General features: G+C 38.5%; 4 protein-coding genes across 8 annotated transcripts; 2 read left to right on the top strand and 2 right to left on the bottom strand.

Annotated features, from left to right (window-relative positions):
- Positions 1 to 884: 884 nt before the first annotated feature.
- On the bottom strand, positions 885 to 5,919 carry LOC108136119 (protein disulfide-isomerase). Its single transcript, XM_017257102.2, has 2 exons — positions 5,642 to 5,919; positions 885 to 2,704 (listed from the first exon to the last, which is right to left on the bottom strand). The coding sequence occupies exons 1-2, from the start codon at positions 5,793 to 5,795 to the stop codon at positions 1,368 to 1,370; spliced, it is 1,491 nt and encodes a 496-aa protein (XP_017112591.1). The 5' UTR covers positions 5,796 to 5,919; the 3' UTR covers positions 885 to 1,367.
- A 1,296-nt stretch (positions 5,920 to 7,215) lies between these two features.
- LOC108136030 (pyroglutamyl-peptidase 1) lies at positions 7,216 to 8,108 on the bottom strand. The gene is made up of 2 exons (XM_017256962.2): positions 7,849 to 8,108; positions 7,216 to 7,780 (listed from the first exon to the last, which is right to left on the bottom strand). Exons 1-2 carry the CDS (start codon positions 8,059 to 8,061, stop codon positions 7,322 to 7,324), a joined length of 672 nt encoding a protein of 223 aa, XP_017112451.1. The 5' UTR covers positions 8,062 to 8,108; the 3' UTR covers positions 7,216 to 7,321.
- Positions 8,109 to 9,050: 942 nt separating this feature from the next.
- LOC108136144 (peroxisomal biogenesis factor 3) lies at positions 9,051 to 11,017 on the top strand. Its single transcript, XM_017257138.2, has 2 exons — positions 9,051 to 9,228; positions 9,367 to 11,017. Exon 2 carries the CDS (start codon positions 9,474 to 9,476, stop codon positions 10,623 to 10,625), a length of 1,152 nt encoding a protein of 383 aa, XP_017112627.1. The 5' UTR covers positions 9,051 to 9,228; positions 9,367 to 9,473; the 3' UTR covers positions 10,626 to 11,017.
- Positions 11,018 to 12,162: 1,145 nt separating this feature from the next.
- On the top strand, positions 12,163 to 21,645 carry LOC108136115 (glycoprotein 3-alpha-L-fucosyltransferase A). 5 transcript variants are annotated; one of them, XM_017257095.2, is made up of 5 exons: positions 12,163 to 12,440; positions 16,630 to 16,856; positions 17,401 to 18,120; positions 18,983 to 19,166; positions 19,975 to 21,645. In XM_017257095.2, exons 2-5 carry the CDS (start codon positions 16,771 to 16,773, stop codon positions 20,497 to 20,499), a joined length of 1,515 nt encoding a protein of 504 aa, XP_017112584.1. In that variant the 5' UTR covers positions 12,163 to 12,440; positions 16,630 to 16,770; the 3' UTR covers positions 20,500 to 21,645. The 5 variants fall into 5 exon arrangements, with proteins under 5 accessions (XP_017112584.1, XP_017112585.1, XP_017112586.1 ...); XM_017257096.2 differs by lacking the exon at positions 12,163 to 12,440 and adding an exon at positions 14,349 to 14,368; XM_017257097.2 differs by lacking the exon at positions 12,163 to 12,440 and adding an exon at positions 14,440 to 14,822.
- Positions 21,646 to 21,687: the final 42 nt, after the last annotated feature.

Below are 21,687 nucleotides of genomic sequence, written 5' to 3'. Positions count from 1 at the left end.
CTAAGCCAGGATTGACGGCCAAAAAGATTAATCTACTATAAGCAGCTCCCCTATGGCCAAACACTTAATTCGGGCTTGTACTGTCAACAATTGGACCGTCTGAAGGAAATTGTCCAGAAGCGCACCGCGTTGGCCAACAGGAAAGGAATTGTTTTCCCTCAGGACAACGCTAGACCACGCACATCAATAGCAACTCGCCAGGTGGGAGGTTCTTATGCATCCACCTGATGGCCCGGACATCGCACCAAGTAACTACCACCTTTTCCTATCAATATCGAACGATTTGGATAGTGTAAAATTAGCCACAAGAGAGGATCAGTTTTTGCAAATAAGGACGAAGTTATTTATGAGACGGGTATCATGAAATTATCATCAAAGTGGCAATCCATTTCTGAAAAAAATGATGCTTATTTGAAATAAATCGGTTAATTCTAACTATAAAAAAACTTTGAATTTCATTTACAAGTAATTTGTTACATCTTACTTGACTCAAATAACTAGAGGTATCAAATTTCGATAGCGATAGAAAATCGGGAAAAATTAATTTAAAAAAAAAAACGCTATTTACATGTTTTAGTCCGATTTTAAGCCAACTTCCCTAGTTATAAAAACCGCTTGTGACCTTGTTTGTTTGTAAATCACTATTATAATTTTTCCATTCAGAAGTTTGATCAGCAACACTATATACTTCAATCCATTTCTGTCCATTTCTACGCTTCTTCTACTTAAAACAATTTTTTTTTTATTAGTGAAAAATCATGAAGTAGTTAGTAGTTTTAAAAATATAGTATATATATACATCTGCTTGCCGAAAGTTTGCTTCCTTTCATGTTTTTTTTATATTCCCCCAAATTCTTATAAACCAAAATTACAAGCCATTTTTGTAATGTTGTTACCAACTTTATTTGTTACGTTCTTAATCAGTTCTTTCAATGATTCTAAAAATTCCAAAATAGAAAACTTAAAGAATTAGATATTTAAATTTATCGCTTTCGTTCATTCTTCATTAAAACTGAATTTTAAGTTTACGCAGACGGCGGACGTAACATCGCGCTGAGAGCGTTTAAAATCTACGTTGCAGTACAACGAAAGTAAGTATGCGAATAAAAAACCGAGGGCGGGCAAAATGCTTCGATGGCGAAGTGCGCGACCAGCTAACCCAATCCGAGCGCCTGACAAAAACTCAGCCGCCGGATGGGGAAACTCTGGACGCCCACATGCGCCGAAACGTTAGAAATAAACTACAGAATGTACGTTGCTAGTTGTGGCTTTTTGTTGTTTGTTACACGGATGTTGCTGTTCGTAGTTGTTGGATTTTCGTGTGTGTTTCTGTGTAGATGTGTGTGGGGCTGTGGTAATTGTTGGATTTACAACTCGTCCTTCTTGGGCGCCTCCTCCTCCTCCTCGGTCTCCTCGACGGGCTCGGAATCGGCCACCTCACCGTTGGCATCGAGGAACTTAACGAAATCCTCCAGAGTCCTGTCCAGATTGAAGTCGATGACCTTGTTGTCCTCCTTGCGGAAGTACTTGATTGTGGGGAAGGAAGAGATCTTTATGCTCTCCAGCTCGTTGGCAGTCGAGTCCATCTTAGCGATGACGATGTCCTCGTTGTCCTTGTACTTCTCGGCCAGCTGGTCGTAGATGGGAGCCAGCTGCTTGCAGTGTCCGCACCACGGGGCGTAGAACTCGACCAGCACGCTCTTGCTCTTGTCCAGGGCAACGCTCTCAAAGTTGCTGGAGACCAGCACCTTGACGGGGTTCTTGTCCCAGTCCTCGGGCAGATCCTGGGACAGGAGGTGCTGCTTCAGCTTGCCGTCCAGGAACTTCTTGAGGAAGGCCTCGATGGTCTCGGCAGACAGATCGTTCGACTCGGGCTTGTACTTGGCCATGTCCTCCTCCAGCTTGATCAGACGAATGGTGGGCACCTCCTCCTTGTTCATGCCGAAGAATTCGAAGATGCGGGTGTGATCCTCCTCGTCAGACGAGATGGTCACGAACAGGATGTCGTCGCGGTACTGCTTGGCGATCTCCCTCAGGGGGTCCACGTACTTCTCAATGTGGCCGGCCTCCTTGGACACGAAGAACAGCAAGTGCGACTTGATCGAGCCGCCAAAGATCTTGGAAGCAGACTCGTGGTTGAAGTCAACGATCAGGGGCAGGGACTGCACCTGGGCGAACTTCTTAATGTTCTCCTCGCTCAGCTCACCCTCGAACACGGACTTCTTGTCGTCGAAAGGTTTGAACAGGATCACTCCATTGTCCTGGGCTTCGTACTTGGCAATCACGTCGGCATTGCTGCTCACACCGAAGACAAACGAGTCCAGAGCGTTGGCGGCCTTGGTGAAGGTCTTGGCCTCCTCCGACTCGGCATCCTTGAAGAATCCAATGATGGCGATCTCGTTGTCCTTCAAGAACTGCTCGGCGTCAGCCACGCTGGTCAGGTCCTTGGCCGGTGGGCCGGTCTTCTTGGTCACCCAGGCGATGATGTCGGCCGCCTGGCGGCCACCGCTGTACTCCACGGGAGCACCGCTGCGGAAGAACTTCAGAGTGGGGTAGCCGCGCACGGCATACTGCTCGGCCAGTTCACCCTCGACGGTGGCATCGACCTTGGCCAGCTTGATGGGCGACTCCTTCTCGGCCAGCTGCTGGGCAGCCTTGGCGTACTCGGGAGCCAGAGCCTTGCAATGTCCGCACCATGGGGCGTCTGTAACGATCGAGAAGGAAACAAAGGTCAGCGAGTGGAAAGCAGTGTTTTTCAATCTTATAAACTGGTTTACTATAATTTTTTTTTTCTACGCTTGAGTCCGAGTGTTTCAAGCTTTAATTGCTCCCACGATTGAAGGCATTTTGCCGAGTTCATCATGGCACTAAGTATTTATAGACGCTATCTATAATTTGTGTTTAATCGTTCCTATTTAGTTATAGAGAATCTCACAACTATTTTCATCAAATTTTGGTTAATATTTATAACACTTTAGCTAGTATATAAATGTTCATGGTTGACTGTTTTAGTTTGTTAAAAATATGCATAGTTGTAGTTCAGAAAGGATAATTTTCTCAATCAGACAGGTTCTATAAAAATTGAACTCCAATTTTATTTTACTTATGGCTAAAAATTAATATCATTTAATTCAAACTATTTATCTTGTTTACATTGGAAAATACTTTCAATTAGTTTCGCATTTTCATGAAGTAAAATATTACAGTTTTTTAATTAATTAAATTATTTGAGCTATTTTGGAAGACAAAAGCAAAAAAAAAGTAAAATTAAATTATCTGGACAAACTAAATTAACTTTCAACCATAAAAAAATATTATATTGCCAACGTTTTTTTTTATTATTAATTGTGGCTAATGGCCCATTTGGATAACATTTATTAGATTTGAAATGGTTATTATGGCTATTCCGGAACATATTGCTTATCTACAGTTATGTTTACATTAATTTATTTCATTCCTCAATCAATGATTGAGAAAAGTTTATCTAAATTTCAATTAAAATGTAAGATCAAAAAATCTTGGAAAGCCCTTTTTATATATATTTTCTTTAACCCTTTTGTTTACACGAACTACTTTGAATCGTAATTAAATGGCGCGCACTAACGGCCCCCGTCAGTCAAGTGTAAAATTCTAAATTTGGAGCGACAATTATATGCGCTAAATTTGCCACGGATCTGGAGCAGGGCCCCTAGAGCCCACAATTATAACTTCCAGCAGATGTTGGCATTATGCAAATTCCACGTGTTGGATTCTCATTGGGGGAATGTGCCTTGGAGCCACGGATGCAATTTGGTGCGCATCCACGCACACAAAACAAAAACTGGGGGTCTCTCAGATGACATAATGCCCGGCTTGACGACGTCCACGACTTCGATTAAATCTTATATATACATTTGTCTTATCGCCCGGCTTCTAGCACTCGATTTAGCTATAGCTGCGGCTGACGTGGCCCCGGCATTGGTTCCGCTTCCAAAAACATCATTGTAGTCCCGAGATAAGAGCTTGGATGAGCAGACAAATATCGACTTGGCTGACGTTGTCACCTTAACAAAACCACACTTAGACACCGACAAAAACTGCGAAACTTAATTAAACAAATAAGGAGAAACGCTGGCATAAACAAAACACACAATCCGCCATATTGCTGGCCTGTCTGAGATGACAAACTAGCATATCTGTCGGTTTAAGACCAAATCGGGGGGACTTTTTTGTATCTATAAATAAGGTTTATCTTTCAAGTGATTTTCACACTTGCTAGATAAGGATAAGTTTTTAATTTGTTTATTAGAATAACATTATTCTTTAATGAAGATTTTGGCAAACAGTGAAACAACCCTAGAGCGATTTTTCTATTTTTAATTTAACAAATGATTTTTCATTAATCGAATTTTTATGCTTTAACAAAAACTAAAAAAAATTGCCAAGACTAAGAAAAAAAAACATATATAAGTAAAATGGTTATAAATGATTGAGAAAAAACGAATTTTGTGTGAAAATGCAAGCACATAACTACATACGATCAAAAAATACATTTTTAGTTTGCCCCTCTTGCTGAATATTTAAGCAATAAGTGATTTTTCACCATGTTTTTCGATTAATAAAACCTTTTTAATTATAATTTCAACATTAAGAAGTATTTTTAAGGTTTTACTATAAATGTTTCTACCTTAGTATTGAGCTCAAATTTGTAGCTATTTTCCAGCTAAATAGTAATCTGTTGGACGAGCTAAGCATCACTGGCTGATAAACACCGTTAGGCACGCGCAGTGAAAGAGTTGAATGAACTTAACATTGCGTAGAAGCCGCGCCGCCGTGGAAAAGGGACCGAAACCAGATTTTGTCAGAACTAGAACCAAATCCGAGATGGAATAAAAATCGGAATAGAAAGCAAATAGCGAAAAAAAATGGGTTCGTTTTGGTTTGGCTAACCTAGATTCGTGGGTGAAAGAAAGAAGAGTTGCCAGACGACTTTTTGTTGCCTTTTGTTTCCATCAGAAGAGATGTTCTCATTTAAGATTGTTAAAGCGGATGTGTGGCCACGCCCAGGGTTAGAACAATATTTAGAAACGCCGATAAAAGTGAAGCATACGGAGAAACTAATGCTTGTTGCGCACAAGTTTGTGTTTCCTTTGGCATTTAGCATTTTGGATTTAAGAATTATAGCAGGTTTTTATGGCAGCAACAATAACACAAAGTGCCGCAGTGTACTCCCCTCTCGCTTGTTCGCACAGGTGAGGAAAAGAGACAACACTTTTCTATGAGAGAGCGCTCTCTTCCCCTCTCACATACTCTCTTTCCCACAATGTAGTGAGAGATAAAAACGGTTAAACAAACGATAAATTGCAGAAAAATCAACTAAACCAATTTACCAGCCCCTAGCCTGGAAATATTATTACAATTGGATGGCAAAATACTAGGTATTTGCATTGCATTTCGATTTTCAGATTCCCAGTTAACAACAACTGCCACGCAGACAGATTTTCTCCGACGCCTGGAAAGACCACGTAGCCGCTAAGCCGCATGAATCAGCAAGTGCGAGCGAGAGGGCGCTAGCGGCCGGTGCTCCCACTGGCATTTCGCATTTCGCTTTTCGATTTTCGCCACATTTGTTAGGATTTTGCAGTTTCTTTTTTGTACTTACAGAACTCGACCAGCACGAACTCGTTGTCGGCAATCAGTTGCTTGAAATTGTCCACAGTCGCCACCAAAACGCCCTCCTCAACTTTGACCTCCGCCTCGGCGGAAGCGGCCACGTAGGACGCCGCCAGGAAAAGTGCACAGATCAGGAATTTCATCGCGTCGTTTAACGAACTTTATTATTTGCCCTGAGTGGGTGCAGCACACTCGCCAACCAAAAACTGGGATTCGAACTGCGCTGAACTTGCCCGGTTGCAAGTAAAAATTCAAATGAATTTCGTCTGGTTTAAATCGGTGATATATATATTATATATACTAGAGCTGGGTCTCACTTCGATTCTGCTATCGATACATCGATAATTGTAAAATATCGGTCTTATGTTGTTTGGCACGGATAATTGGTGTAACATTGAAAATGGTCACTCCGACAAATATTACCCAGTTCATTTATATTTCTATTTCATGTTCACCCTCTGTTAAAATTTTTAATTTCTGCTTAAAATCAAGAAAATTGTACATATGTAGATGTATATAATGGTCGAACGCGAACAGTAAAGTATTTATTTTTTAATAATTTGATCATTTTGTGTTGAACAATTTTTATTTTATTTCAAACATTTTGATGTTTTCCTTAAAAAAAAAACATTTGCAATTCTGTCTTTGCTGAAAGAATGATTAGAAAAATACTTTTGGGATTAAGTATTCGCTAAATGCGGAGTAAGTATTCGCTATTTGCGGATTTAGTTTGTTATTTTTTCAAATATTTGCTGCAGAACAATCTATTTTTTTATTTAAACCTTACGAGCGGGGCAAATTAAGATTACCAAAATGATTTCGCATACATTATTAATTTACTGTGGAGGATTACATGGATTACTTTGCTCGGGCTTCGGGCCGGATTACAATTCAACATATACTTAAGAAGAAAGACTGCCCAATGAGCACTTTGAACTATACCTAAAATTATTATTGGTATTTTTTGAGTTCCCAGCCCAAATGCTCCAAGAAGGCGACCGCGAAACCCAAGTATTATTTACAACTTTGTTGACCAATACAGTTAATTTTAATCTAAATTTTTTCACCTTCTTTTTTTTGTAAACATCATTTATATACAATATTTTTAAAATTTAAGTTTCAACAAGCCGCTTGTTCAACCAAAGCACCTTTGGCACCTATAATGACAATAAAATTACTTAGACAAAACGATTGGTGTTAATATCCATAAAACATTTAGTTATGCCCTTAGATATGCTACTTATATGTAAGTCAGTAGTTTGGAACAGTTTATATTGACATGGGTCCTCTTATCTTATCTTAGTTGTTCTTAAAAAACAAATGCTTATACCATTATTAGTAAGTCATAATTAACAAAAACTTCATAGACTTGACCAATTTGGAAGATATAATTTTGTTGAAACCACAATATTTTTAATGTCTTCATTTACAACACCCAGTTTATGCCATTCACCTTTGATCAGAGAATAATATGGCGAGCTGTTTAAACAAAACATTATTGTTTATGCAGTTGCATTTTCCTGCTTCCTTTAATAAAACAGGAGATATATAGATGAACGTATGTAAAATATTAATAAAAATCCATTTATTAAACAACATTTAATTTAAGTTTTAACAGTAAATAAAGACAGTGGAAGAATACAATAAAATGCATACTTAAATGCGGAATTCAAGAGTCGCAGGCGGCCACCTGTTGAACGCATTGTTCGACTATGGCAAATACTATCTCAGCGGTTTTCTCACTGCTAAATGGTGTGTTTATGGGCGGCACATGAACGAATAGACTTCGCCTTTTGTCCATATCGAGGGATTTCAGATAGATATAGCCGCAGAGAAAGTTGCCAACGTTTTTGGATGCCTTCGTAGCGCCCAGGGGCTTGAGATTATCTTTATGGGGTGCCTTAATGGGGGCTACACACTGGTCGCATCTCTCATTTACAGCCGCCACAATCTTATCGACATCGAGTTCGGTTCGCAAGACATTTGCATGCCCATTGTTCGGCAGTTCGCTACTTCCGTTGGGCAGTTTTTGTCCGGAATTATCCCCTCTGATGAACTTGTGATTATATGCCAGCTTCTCTACGTAGACACACTGTGCAATGGCCGAAACGCCGACATGTATGACCAGCTGGGGGTGAAATGATATCATCATTGGATCGTCTATTTACGGTTCCATTAAGAGAGCACAGTTCTTACATCTGGCTGGCGTTTCCATATCTCCTCCACGGCCTCGTCCACAGCAGCGTATTCCACTGAAACCAAGCGCTTCTCAAGATCGTATTCTACGCCATTGTGGGTGAGGATTTCCGGGAGAAGTTTCACAGCCTCCCAGCTTGCGTTTACGGTTTCGTGGCCAACGAATGGTCCGAATCCGGAGACCACAATTAGCTTTCGATCCGACGACGCCATAACAAACACTTCAACTAAATGTACACCCCCACAAACTATCTTAGATACAACATATGTTTAGCTTCTTCTTTTTCTGCTATTTAAATGAGTGTTTCCACTAGTCTACATTTTTGGTATTTTAAAAATTTGAAGCTGTGATAACAGTAGTTATTATTGCAGTTTACTCATTTATTATTTAAATTGATAACAGTTTCATATTCTAGCCAATATGTAATTTTTCTTTTAAATATTTTGATTTATTTGAAAAAAGATTTAACGAATTTTAATTAAAGGCATTCCCCTTGTGTAAGGTTGTTCATGTTGTAGCTAAAATGTTAATTTTTTTCAGTATTTGTTAAGAATGTTTTTTTTTTTATGATTTGATATTGTAGATAGAACTATCATAAAAAGAATATATAAATAGTTTTTACTTTTTTAAATGTTTTTCTTTTAAATAAGTCCTCTGTAAGACATAGAACTAAAATACTTTTACTCCAAAACATTTTTAACGTTTTGATGTTTATTTTAGAGTTGATAATATCAACTTTAAGTTTGAATTAGTTATAGTTTTATTTATTGGTTAGAAGCTATACGTGTTTTTTAAAAGTACTTGTTACTTGACACTACTGACTTGAACACGAACCAGGACTATAATGTAGAACAAACTGGATAAAATACAGCTAATATTTACATTTTAAAATGAAATCTACGAAAAAATCAAATTAAAAAACATCAGCTCATATAAATTTAATAGATCTGCAATATTGGTTTAATTAAAAAACAATAAATATTTGAATACCTCAGTAGTTAGTTTTGCTTAGTTTCCCGAAGAACATACATAGGTATTTAGTACTAAAAACCTGCATTTCGGTAAAAGTATCTAGGCAGCGAGTAAAAACTGGGACACTCAAGGGTTAATGATAAGCGTGCAAGTAAGCAGCTACAAGATGGTGTGTATTTTTTGGTATTCGGTATTTTTCCACCCACAACTTTTGGGATTTTTGCCGAATTAGGTGAAACGACGCAGTATGCGGCTCCAAACAGAGCAATAACACTGTGAGCGACAACAAAGATACAAATCCATTCCGTACATTCCAGAGATCCGTGCAAATGCCACAGCAGACGAACGAGCCGCAGCAAGCGAATCGATAAAGCAGCGAACCAGATCCGAGCACAGGGAATCTCTAGGTGAGCATTGCGCCTGGTGGTAATCTAATCGCAGCGGATAAGTTGAGGGCGCTCCACTGCGGGCAGCGACGCCGGCAGAGCGCCACCCTACGCACACTGGTGAACTTTGCACATTAACAATTCATTAACCTCGAACAGGTCGCCGGTGGAGCGGGAAAAGTGGTGAAAAGCGGTAACAGTTGGCCCATTTCACACAGGAGACCATCCCCATCCCGTGGAAGATATAGTCTTTTCCAATCGTTAACATGCTGTCGCGACTGCAGGACTTCTTGTCACGCCACCGGCGGAAATTCATAGTGACCGGCGTTTTGGTGGGCGGCACCATCTTTGCGGCGCGGTACGCCCAGCGGCGCTTTGTGGAGTTCCAGGAAAAGCAGGCCAGGGAGTTCTTCGAACGGACACGCCGCATGACCCACTTTGAGTCGACGGAGAAGACCTGCAACCAGGTGATCCTCGGCATGGGCGAGGAAATGTGCCAGGCCGTGTTGCGTGAATGCAGCACGGATGAGCTGCTCGAGCAACTGCGCAAGAATCCCAAGAACAAGCTGGAACTGTGGGAGGAAATGAAGATTGTGGCCTTTACCAGGCTGGCCACCTATGTCTACGCCTCATCCATGCTGGTCATTGCTCTGCGAGTGCAGCTAAACCTCCTCGGTGGCTATATCTACAGGGACATCATGACGGAGCAGAAACAAGTCACTGACGAACTGAAGCAGCAGTATCTCTCACTCATCCGGCACTTCATCACGGAGTCCGGTATACGGGATTTGGCTCGCTATATACGCAGCCAGGTGATTGCCGTCATCAAGACCATGCCGTTGTCCCAGCAGCTTTCGCTCAACGACTTGGAGCAGCTCTTCTGGTCCCTGCAAATGGCCATCAATGCGGACACTCGCCGGGATCCCAACTCCCGGATGAGCAAGTACCTGCTGCCCAGTCAGAATCCCAGTCACTCGCCGCTGCTGCAGAAAATGTTCAACGAGACGCTGGATCTGCTGGAGAGCGAGGATGCCATTGGAGTGTGCTCGCACAATGTGAGCCGGGGTTTTGTCCTGGCCTGCGATGCCATTGCCGAATCAATGGGCGAAACACTTCAGCATATGCCTCAAGCTGAAGTGCAAACCCAACAGGATAACCTGAAGTTCAACCAGGCCGGAGGCTCCAGAAGCAGCAGTTCAAAGAGCCAAAATGTGGAGAACAACAACTTGCTGAACATCAACCGAGTGCTGATGGCGCTGGCCAAGCTCATTCCAATCATCAGTGGCCTCACCTCAAGGGGTTTCGACAGCACGGCGAGACCCCATAATCTGCCCACCCAGCTGCTCACCTTTTACGTGGTCGCCGAGAAGACGAAGACGCTGGGAGCCAACGTTTACGAAAGCTTCAGCTCCGCTTAGGAAATCGACAAAACTTGGATTATGCATCACTGCATAGGCTAGGATAAGATAATTGGAACAACATAGTTTATATGCCTGTATATTTTTAATACGATCATAATTCTCAGAAGCGTTGTTTCTATGTCTGCTTGAGTCCAACCCGTATTAAGTCTAGCACCTAAGAATATTTAATCGAAAGCGAGTGTAAGGTATGCTTAAGTCGATGCCCCACTTGAGTCCAAGGGGAATCCTTCAAGACAGGGACACACAAATCGAGCAACGTGAAGGCCTTTTAAAATAAATAACTGGAGAGTGTAATATGTGCTTAGGGAATACAAAGAATGAGAAATGGTTTTTATGGAACAGACCTGAGGGTTATCTGGTATTGAAAATAAATGGAAACGTAAATTCTATGTGTAATTGTAACAACTTTTCGGAATATAGGGAGAAACTTTCAGAAATGTATTAAGTAAACAATCCATTCGATTACAGAATTTACGGATCTAAGGAATAAATTATCTTTTTTAATGGATTTTAAAGAAAAAGAAATTTCAATAAATTAACCATTCCTTTTTTAAGGCGATCATGACTTTTTACGAAAGAGCAAGAATGAAAGATTTCTTTTATGAATTCAAATTCATAGGTAAATAGGCAATGCTTTAATACATTATGTAAAAGAACCATTTGTATTGAACGTATAAGGAAACACATTATTTAATTTGTATTTTTATTTTAATAATTTTTCTTAAAAATTTTTATCTCTCAGATTAAAATAATTATAGTGGTCAAGTATATTGACTCCTAATTGTCGATGGACTTAACAAAAAATGTTTTAGAAGTTGATGTCTAGTTTAACCATTTTCGTTTTATTTTAACGGACTTAATATTTCGATAAATTTAAATAAAACAATAAAATATGCGATTTTGGGAAGGTGAGAGACTAATTTGTGTGCAAACGGACTTGGCAAGATCGACTTTGTCTAGTCGAAAATGTCTACTTAGCTTACTGTAATTATAACGTACAAATTCAAACTTTCTGACATAAAAATACATATAGTTATATTCAGGCTATAAAAATATAAATCTTAATTTAAAGAATTTAAATAGGAATTACTTAAGGCATATAGTTTTTATAGCACACTTAGTGGAGACATAAACCACAACAAACGGCTGTCTTCGCTATCAGTGAAAAGGGGGTGGCAAAAAACCGCCCTGTGATAAGACAGCTGTGACTTTTGTTTGTTTGCCATTTCTCTTGTTCTTACCGCTCTCTTCCTCTCTTACACTTGCGCAGAAATGCCGCCAAAGAGGGTCCATATTAATTTTCAAAATATGCCTATTACAATGCTTAATTACATTTAAAGAAACAATTTATTTTGTTTAAATATGTAATTTAATGGAGTTTTATATTAAATACATTACAAAATATCTCCCCTTCTCCTTCTCCGGCTTGGGTTCTCTCCCAGGCTCTCTCTGTCTTTCTCTCTCACTCCTTTGGGTGCCCAGCTGTCTGGTAAAAAGAACACATTTACATTTCCATTTCTCATTTGGGCGCAGTTGCAAAAGTTACGTGAATAGGCTAAGGACATCAGTTACTTTTATACCTCTCTTCGACTTTGTATGTGTGTGTTTGTGGAAAAATAATTTAAATTACTTCGAAAAAATACAAATAATAAACAGAAACTAAGCCAAGTTTCAAACTTAGTGTTTAAATATGACAAAGACTGCGAAAAGTGCACACACTAGCATATCAAGCAAAAAAAGAAGAAAAGTCTAAGGATCTAAGGATAACAAACAAACAAAAAAAAACAACAACAACAACGGCGGCTCAATTGTGTAAGTGCGCTTGTAAATGCTTATTGACCAGTCGAGTAGAGGTCTAAAAGCCCACTTAAACTTTTGACTAACGGGACACAACATGTATTGATTAAGACAAAAAAGAAAATCATAAACATGTACATATGAACACGTGAGTGAAAAAGACAGACATAACGGTATATTGGTAACGGGACAGACAGTGCGTGCGTAAAAGGGGATGGGAACGTGAAAGGGAAAAGGGGGAGGTTGGGGGTGTACTAGAAATGAGAAACTCACTCATATATGGGGTAAAAATATAAACACTTTATTATTAGACGGGCCACAAAATGAACAACTAACTAACAAGTTGCAAAGACACAACCAACAGTTCTATTCAGGCAAGTCCTTCAAATGGGAACCGAACCCTTAAGTATAACAAACAGAATAGTTTCGGAAATCGAAATATGGGATACCCTTTGAAACTTACCAAACCCGATGGGATTGTCATTAATGGCATTAATTTATGCAGAGATTGACTAGACTTTCGTTAAAAATAGGCAATATTATTTGCTGAACTCTTTTAAAAGACTTAATTGACATTGAATTTATAAAAGTTTGATGTTTTTTAAAAGAAAAACATTTAACAATTAACTCTTAAAAGCGTTTTGCAGACCACATCAAAAAAAAGTGTTAAACAAGATTTTTCGCTATATAAATTTATTTAGAACACATATCAACAGTAAAAAGGCATTTCAGCTATGTAGTAAATGTTTGAATACCATCCTAGAAAGAGTATAAACTTGTAGCTCAAAAAGTCAAGTGCGGCAGCGTGAGGACAACAAAGAAATGACATTTTCCTTAGCAAAAGTCGGTGTGGGATATTCAAGAAAAACAATGCATGCAAGTGAGACAACCTCTACACCCAACACCCCCACAAGTTTTTCCTCTGAGCGTTTGAGCCCCTATAGTGTACATATATAGGCATATTGACATACTAAAGGCGTAGATCAAGTGCCTTGACAAGAGGCCACAGGCACCTAACTAAATATAAACACATAAATTAAGGAAGCGAAAGCAAAAGACACGATTCTCGAGGAAAAAGCGGTGCGTCATGGAAAATGCAGGGAAAGCATTTACCGTGGATACAATAGAAAATTTCGTAGCTTTTCGAGGGATTGGCTTATTTGAGGATATAAACATCGGGAACTTTATTAGTAAGGCGTTAAGTTTGGGACAGCTTAAACGCATATATTTAATTCATTTATCAATTTATTTATGAAAAATGAAATAGCACCAACAATACTTGAAAGAATTTAATTTATTTATTTATTTTAATTATTATTTATTTTTCTAAATTGAGGGAGAAAACACAAGTTAAATTAAATTTTGAAGAACTGTCTTAAAGTTATAATAATTCTTCTTAAAATACAGCTTGCCCTGCGGATAATGGGCCCCCTTGTTGTTAGAAAAGCTTTCAAAATGTAGTCAGTTGCGTAAATAATAAAAAAAAATTTAAAACAAATTTTTTAATACCCTTCTGTCAAAAAAAATGTATGTCTTAATTTACATTTGTCTTGATTTTAGTTTTTAAAGTGTTATTAATTTTACCCTCGGCTCACTTTTGATAATAATTAATTTAAGGTTTTTTTTTTGCTCTGTGTATTGTTTTCGTATAAAGTTTTTAGAAAAACGAAACCTTAACAAATAAACGGAAATTAAAACATATAACATATATTGAGTTCTCGAGAATTGAAATTCCTATCAGCACGGGCTATGGACAGTGCAATTCTGAATCATGTCCAATATATTTGTAAATATTTAAGTATATTTACAGGGAATCCAACTGATAAGCAAACTTGACATACTATATGCTTGATTCTACTAATTAGCATGGTATATGTATTAAATATGGGGATAACCAGGAAAAATGGTTAGTTTTGCGGTACAATTTATTGGAGGAACACGCGGTACGGAAAGTGAATTCAATTCAATGTTGCAGCTCTGTCATAGAACTTAGAACCGTGTTGTAATCAACAGAGTGAATTGAATAGTGAATTAATAAGCTCGTAACATGTTCTACTTGGACTTCTGTAAAGGAAAATAGGGAGTGCTTTAGCAAGGAATTTTCCAACCCCATCGGACCATTGATGCCTTTGCATGTGGTTTTGTTTGCTCACGCTACTCACCCGTCCCGTTGCCATTCCCATTCCCATCCCCATTTTCTTTCCGTCGAAGTCCTACTTTTGCAACATGAATGAATGGCTCTAACTACATTTTTCATGCAAGTCGAGGGATCCGCTCTGGTTATCCCCACTCCTTAATGCATTCTCCACTCTTCTGCTGTTTTTCTTGTCAAAAACGTCAAAAATACGATAGTGAAGACCCCAATGAATAACAACGTGGCCTGCAGGCTACACTGAGGTAAAAAACTTAATGATTTAATTTATAATAAAATATAATTTACTTAAGAACAAGTTTATTCAAAAACATTTTTCCTTTTAATTTGAAATTATTTTTATCCTTTTTTTAATTTATTGAAATTATAACTTTAATTTATTGTTTACACAAAAACAAAACCTTAAATTGGTTTTGTAAAGATATACTCGTGCCATATTTTAATTTGAATTATTATTGAAAAACTCTATAGAATTATAATCAAAAGTATTCATAAAAGTAATTCCAATGTTTATTTTCAATAATTTGTTAAAAAAATGTAAGTTTTTAGAAGTAGGTGAACACTTCTGAAACGAGTATTGATGTTTTTGCAAGTGTAGAACAGTTGCGAATTGGAGCGGGCAACTTGAGTGCGGTGCATGCCCCAACCACACACCACCTTATTTGCATGGCTACCAAAGTAGTGCGGAACCGCAGACCTCAGACCCTAAGTGATGGTGCAACCGCCGGCGGAATGATTCACACAGTTGCATTCCCACACAGAGAGTCGCATGGAATAGTGGCATAAATGACATGTGATAGATGGATGGACACTTGGTGAGGGCTTTGGGGGATTAGCCAGGAATGTGCCCCAAATGAAGCTGCACACGCTTTCGCCGTCTCCTGTAATTAGGCTGCCTACGGGGCAGGTCCATAAAAGCCGTTGATAGTAGTCAGTTTTTGCCTAGAGAAGAAAGAATGGCCCAACAGCCGCTTCCCCAAAACCACTTCACTTGGTTCTCTGGTCCCCTTGTTCGTTTTATTACGTATACGCCCCGCTGGTCGATGTGGAACAGCTCTTGAGGCGAGACAAACATCTGCCCCAATATTTGGTCTGGGCAAATATGAATTGTCCGAGTTCCAATATTTTCATTGACTGAACGTAAGAGACTCTTGCCTCTCCCACATGTTGGAAATATATTATATATTTTGCCAGACTTGAACCAATCATTTCATGCCCTGCCGCTCGAATCGGAACTAATGCCATCCGATTCTTTCGTTCAAGCATGACTAATGGGAGAAACCTACAAAATTATGTCGATCATCATTATATTGGTCATAGCTAAGTGCAAAGCGAAGCCAATTCACTAGAAATTGGTTTGTATTATCTCCTGTGATTTTTTTTTTCAAACAAAAATTGCTTGACGTTTAGGAAATGGAAGAAAGTGAAAGAAAGACTTGTGTTCTTGTTTAAAAACCAAATTTATTTAACGCAATTAAAAGAAAAAAATATTTTAAATATAAGTGAGTAATTGCTAAAATAAGTTTAAAGAATAATTATTTATTAAAAAAATTGTGATTTTCTTATCAGTCATTCGAAAAATTTGTGTCATTCCCGAGTAACAGAAAAACATGTTAATGGAACGGAAGTGATTCAGAAACTTTGTGTTAATCACTAAATATATATTTGGGTCTGGAAACATAAATAAAATCATTTTGTAAATTTTTATAAAATAGTTAAACTATTCAAATTTTACCATTTTACTATTATATGAACGTTTCACATCATATAAATATTAGATTAGGCCAGCAGTCAGTAACGTACCGCCCCCAAATAGCTGAAATGAAACATTTTCAAATTCGATCGCAGTTCTCGCAGAGAGTCGAAGCGATCAACACGAAGTCGTAGAGTAGAACTCGGGGAACTGAAATTCAGATTCAAATTCAGCCCGAAAGAGTTAACACGGGTAATTAGTGCTGGAATTTTGGGGCCTTGGCAGTGATGGAGTACGAAAGAGAGTCGATTATTTGGATTTATAATTTACTATCACATCTGTTTATATATCTCGCACAGCACAACAATGACAAACGCCAGCTGAAGAAGACGTAGTCGGTTCTTTGGCCCCCCAAAACCCGTAGTCTAGAGCCCCATCGCTGAGGAGTGGAGTGGAGTGGAGTGGAGTGGAGTGGAGTGGAGTGGAGTGGAGTGGTCACCATGCGGCATCCGAAAATATCCCTCAAGAAGTACTTCTACTTCACACTGATCTGCGCCCTCCTCCTCATATTCGGTTTCAGTATCAAGTGAGTAAGATAACGTGTCGGTATAAATAAATAGTTCCGAACAAATATTGATCTTTGGGTTCTGAAGAGGTGCAAAAGAGAGAACACTATTCCGGTTTTGGAAAATATATTCATACGTTACCGATGTAGTATTTAATTTAAGCAAGTTAATTAGAGTTCCAATGGATGATAAATTTGTTGTATAAAAAAGTTGAGCATTTGCTTACATAAATAAGGTTAAAATAATAAGCTCAGGTTGTAAAAAATCTGCAGAGATTTGATATTAAAGTTTACTATTTGTGTACCAAGCAACGCTGAAACTCAAATTAAGCTAAATCAAAATTAGTGCATAAAAAGTGAATAAGTATTTTAGATTGTAAAACATATTAGGGCTTGCTTGAAATTATAGAAAATATAAGATTAGTCTTAAGTTAGATTTCAACCATTTTAAGCGACAGAAAGGCAGCAGCTTATAACTAGAGATTTGTCATTATCATTTTATTTGTATTGTATATTATTTAATAAAAGATAAGATTGTGACACATTGTCTTTAAAAATCCCGCAGAGAGCACGAGATATGGAAGACGCGGGCTCCCCGTTCGGCACAAATAACCACTCAGCAGCAGCACACTCAGCATCTGCATCAACTGCAGTCCATGGACGAAGAGCATCCACTGGCCACCAGTTCGACACCGGCGCCAGTGGCAGCCACTTTGCTTCCTGATGTGGCTGGCAATTTCGTCGAGGAGCCGGAAAAGGCGCTTCTGGAGGAGGAGGAGGAGACCGAGGCGGATCGGCTGCAAGAGCCGCCGGCGGAAAAAGCCTGGTTCTTCAAGAACGGCGAGTACTATCCCAAGCCGGCCAAAACATACAGCAATCGCAAGGCCAGGAAGCGACATGCCCCACGGTTGCTGCCCCATCAGGATCCCTTCTCCGATCGGATCGTCAACCAGCTGATGTATGTGCCGCACAACTACGAGGAGATCAAGGCCAGCGGCAAACTGAAGACCATCCTCCTCTACAACGGCCTCGGTCCGTGGAACGTGAAGAAGGGCCGCGAAGTCTTCCTAAAAGCAAAGTGTCCCGTGGACACCTGCGAACTGACTGCCAATCGCGATCTGGCCAGCTCGGCCGACATGATCCTCTACAAGGATCACTACATCCCCACGGGCATTCGGCGGCCCAGCAACTCCAAGCAGGTCACCATGCTCTACTATCTGGAGTGCCCGTACCACACGCAGAATGTCAAGGTGCCCGATGCCATCAACTGGACAGCCACCTACAGGTGGGTCACCATTTTAATGCACTCCAACTTTGCTGGTCTGACATAAGCTCTTAACAATTTTACTAATCAAATATTGGTGACAACCATCAGTATGTTTGCAAATTGAAAGAGGTGGATTTAATTGTCATTATGTTATATGTTGTAGATCAAAAAAAAATCATGCTAATCAAGATTATTATGAAAAATAATAATTACTTAGGACTTTGGTTCCAAAAACTTTAAATCACAAGTGTAAAGGTTATCGGAGCTTCATGATTAAAGCTTAGTTTTAATACCCTTGCAGACGGTATTATAATTTCAGTCAACATTTTGCAACGCAGTGATGTAGACATCGGGAGACATAAAGTATATATATTCTTGATAAGCATCACTAGGAGAGACGATTTGTCCGTCCGTCTGTCCGTCCGTTTCTATGCAAATTAGTTTCTTAGTTTAAAATCTATCTGCATGCAACTTTCATAAAAGTTGTGTTTGTTAGGTAGTGTATAAGTCGGAACGAGCCTGATCGGACGATGATATCATATAGCTCGCGTAGGTACAGTAGGAGAAACAATAAAAATAAAATAATAACATTTCGTATTTTAATTTTTTTTTAATGATAGTTTATTTTCTTGGAATTACGGTTTAAATATAGGCAAAGTCGAACGTAAAACAGCTCTCATTGGAACAATCGAAATATAATAATATAAAAATGTTTTAATGGGTACTCATATAATTTGAAATTTATATGTTTTAAAGATGTTTAATTTTTGCAAAAGTTGCAAGGGTTTATAAACTTTGGCTTCCTAAGTTTCCTTCCTTTCTAGTTTTATATATTGTATACATCTTTGATAGAGATGTTTAAAGGCAATCTTTTTTCCAGGAGGGACAGTACTATTGTTGCGCCCTATGAAAAATGGCAGTACTTCGACACAAAAGTGCAGCAGCAGGAGCAGGACATAAACTACTCCGTCAACAAAACCAAGAAGGTGGCTTGGTTTGTGTCCAACTGTGGGGCAAGGAATGGCCGGCTGCAGTACGCCCATGAACTGCAAAAGCACATCGAGGTAAGGATTATCCGTCATTTGATTCTAGTCTAATTAATGATATTTTTTTAATTTATGAGAAATTAAATATTTTAAACAATCCAAATTGTTAAATTAGTGGATGGAACTTTCAACTAAATTAATTTAATTTTTACTTGACAAAACCATGTAAAAAAGGAAATTGAGTCTATACAGAAAATGATCAATCGTATTTAATTAAAGTGATACATACAAAATTAATTTACTACTAAATTTAGTTAAAATCCATTTAACGCTGAAGTAAAACATTCTTTGCATAGATTGGCATTCAGTTCATAAACTTTTAAATTTGCTAAAGAAACTTTAATACGCTTAAAAACAACACTGATAAAAAAAAGGGAAAGGCAAAAAAAAGAAACCTGACTATTGAGTTTAAAATTGTATTTTTAATAATAAAATGACATATAAAATCATAGTATTAAATCGATGCATATTTAGTAACATAATTTAATATTAAAAATTTATATTAATGTAGAAAATATTACATTTAAAATAGCTCATACTTGATTTAAATGAATTTTATTTAATTTAAATAGGGTTTAAATGTAAACTAAATTTTTAGATATTTAAATTAAATCTGAAAATAGTCAAATGCAAACTTACACAATTTTGTAATATTTTCATATTTAAAATAACTAAAAACTGCAATGGATGAATATCGAAGGGAAAATATTCAAATTTAATACAAAAGTGGGAAATTTTTACAAATTTTTATTTTAATTGATATAATTAATATAGTGGTAATTTGTATAAACTCAAATAAATAATCTGCAACAACTGTTCCCATCAGGTTGACATCTACGGGGCATGCGGCAACTTCAAGTGTTCACGGAGCACGGCGGACAAGTGTTTCGAGATCCTCGACAACGACTACAAGTTCTACCTGGCGTTCGAGAACTCCAACTGCAAGGACTACATCACGGAGAAGTTCTTTGTGAACGCACTGAACCGCAGGGTGCTGCCCATTGTGATGGGTGCCCGTCCGGAGGACTACGAGGTGAGTGCCCCGCGACGATCCTACATCCACGTGGACGAGTTCGCCTCGCCCAAGGAGTTGGCTGAGTATCTGCGCATCCTGGACCGCGACGACGAGCTCTACAACTCGTACTTCAAGTGGAAGGGCACCGGGGAGTTCATCAACACGTACTATTGGTGTCGCGTGTGTGCCACCCTCCACAACGAGGAGCAGCTAAGGAAGCCCCGCTGGTACACGGACCTCAACGACTGGTGGCGAGGACCCGGAGTCTGCACCACCAGATCCTGGCGAAACTTTAAGGCGCGCAAGGACATCATCAGCGACTCCAGCGACGACTGAGTCCAGGTGCTCGAGGCGATCCAAATCGTTGCATTGAGCAGAAGTCAGCATCCAGCATTTTAGTGAGTCATTCGCTTCAGAAACGTTGTTTTCTAGGTATCACCATCACCATAACCATCTCTACTTTCACTTTCACTATCCACAGGATGGGTTTGTTTTGCTTGGAGAAGAAAAAAAATAGGTGCAATAAGCAGTCTGTAAAAACTATCCTTTTCCAAAGACTAGGTTTTAAAACTTGAAAAACGTAGAGGGAAGAGCATTGAATAATGGCCAAATATTTATTATCAAAACCTGTAATATTAGTTTTAGTTCTTCCTCTATTATCTGTAATAATAATTTTTATTTCATTATTAAAAATTATTAATTTTATTTCAAGATTGCTGTTCGCAACCAGAATGTTCTCAAAACAAACGACCCATCCTTCGCTATCCATGTGTAAAGATTCGCTTCGTTTTTGCCCGAGTTTTACGTTCTACAAATGTTTTTTGTAGTTAGTTAGTAAGTAAACGAAAAGCTCGGAACTGACAACGTCCGGGTGAATCAAATCAAACCGAGAAGGCACGAGGTGAGGAGCATTCAGACACTAGCCCATAGACTAAAGATCCCCGTGCTGATCGTTGTAACATATACAATACCAGATGCATAAGAGAACCTAGAACCCTAGAAACCTAGCCTAGTTATTTATGGATATACAAATGATATATGTATACATAGTTCGGTAATTTATATAGTTGTTTAAACAAAAAGCAAGTCCAAAATAGACCATAACACGATAGAGAGAGGCAAGCAAGTTACAGTAGTTCGGCATTCTATGGCTTAAATGCAATGAGAAGAGGCGTCAGCTAAATATTGTAGCTTAGTTCTTTTGTAAGTGTTTTTTGTAAGCAATCAGCAGCTGGATGGATCGTCCTGAAATATGTTGCCTGTTATTAGAGCACATCTTTATTTGACAATTCGATTTTCAGTTTTATATCTTAAATAGCCTGGATTTTGGTTGAAATGTTAGCTGTGTAGAGCTACTTGAAAAGGTTTCCCAGCCTGTTGACTAACTAACTTACTCTATAACCGATTCGCACAAGCTAATATATATATATATATATATCTGATCTAATACAAATACAATCTGCATTCCTATTTTTCATAAAATTATCATATGGCGTAAAATAATTTCAATTCGAACAGCGCATA

Source organism: Drosophila elegans, unplaced genomic scaffold (assembly GCF_018152505.1).
Source record: "Drosophila elegans isolate 14027-0461.03 unplaced genomic scaffold, ASM1815250v1 contig_208, whole genome shotgun sequence".
NCBI classification, from domain to species: Eukaryota; Metazoa; Arthropoda; class Insecta; order Diptera; family Drosophilidae; genus Drosophila; species Drosophila elegans.
Note: the sequence above shows the minus strand (reverse complement) of the source record. Positions and strands in the feature narration are given on the sequence as shown.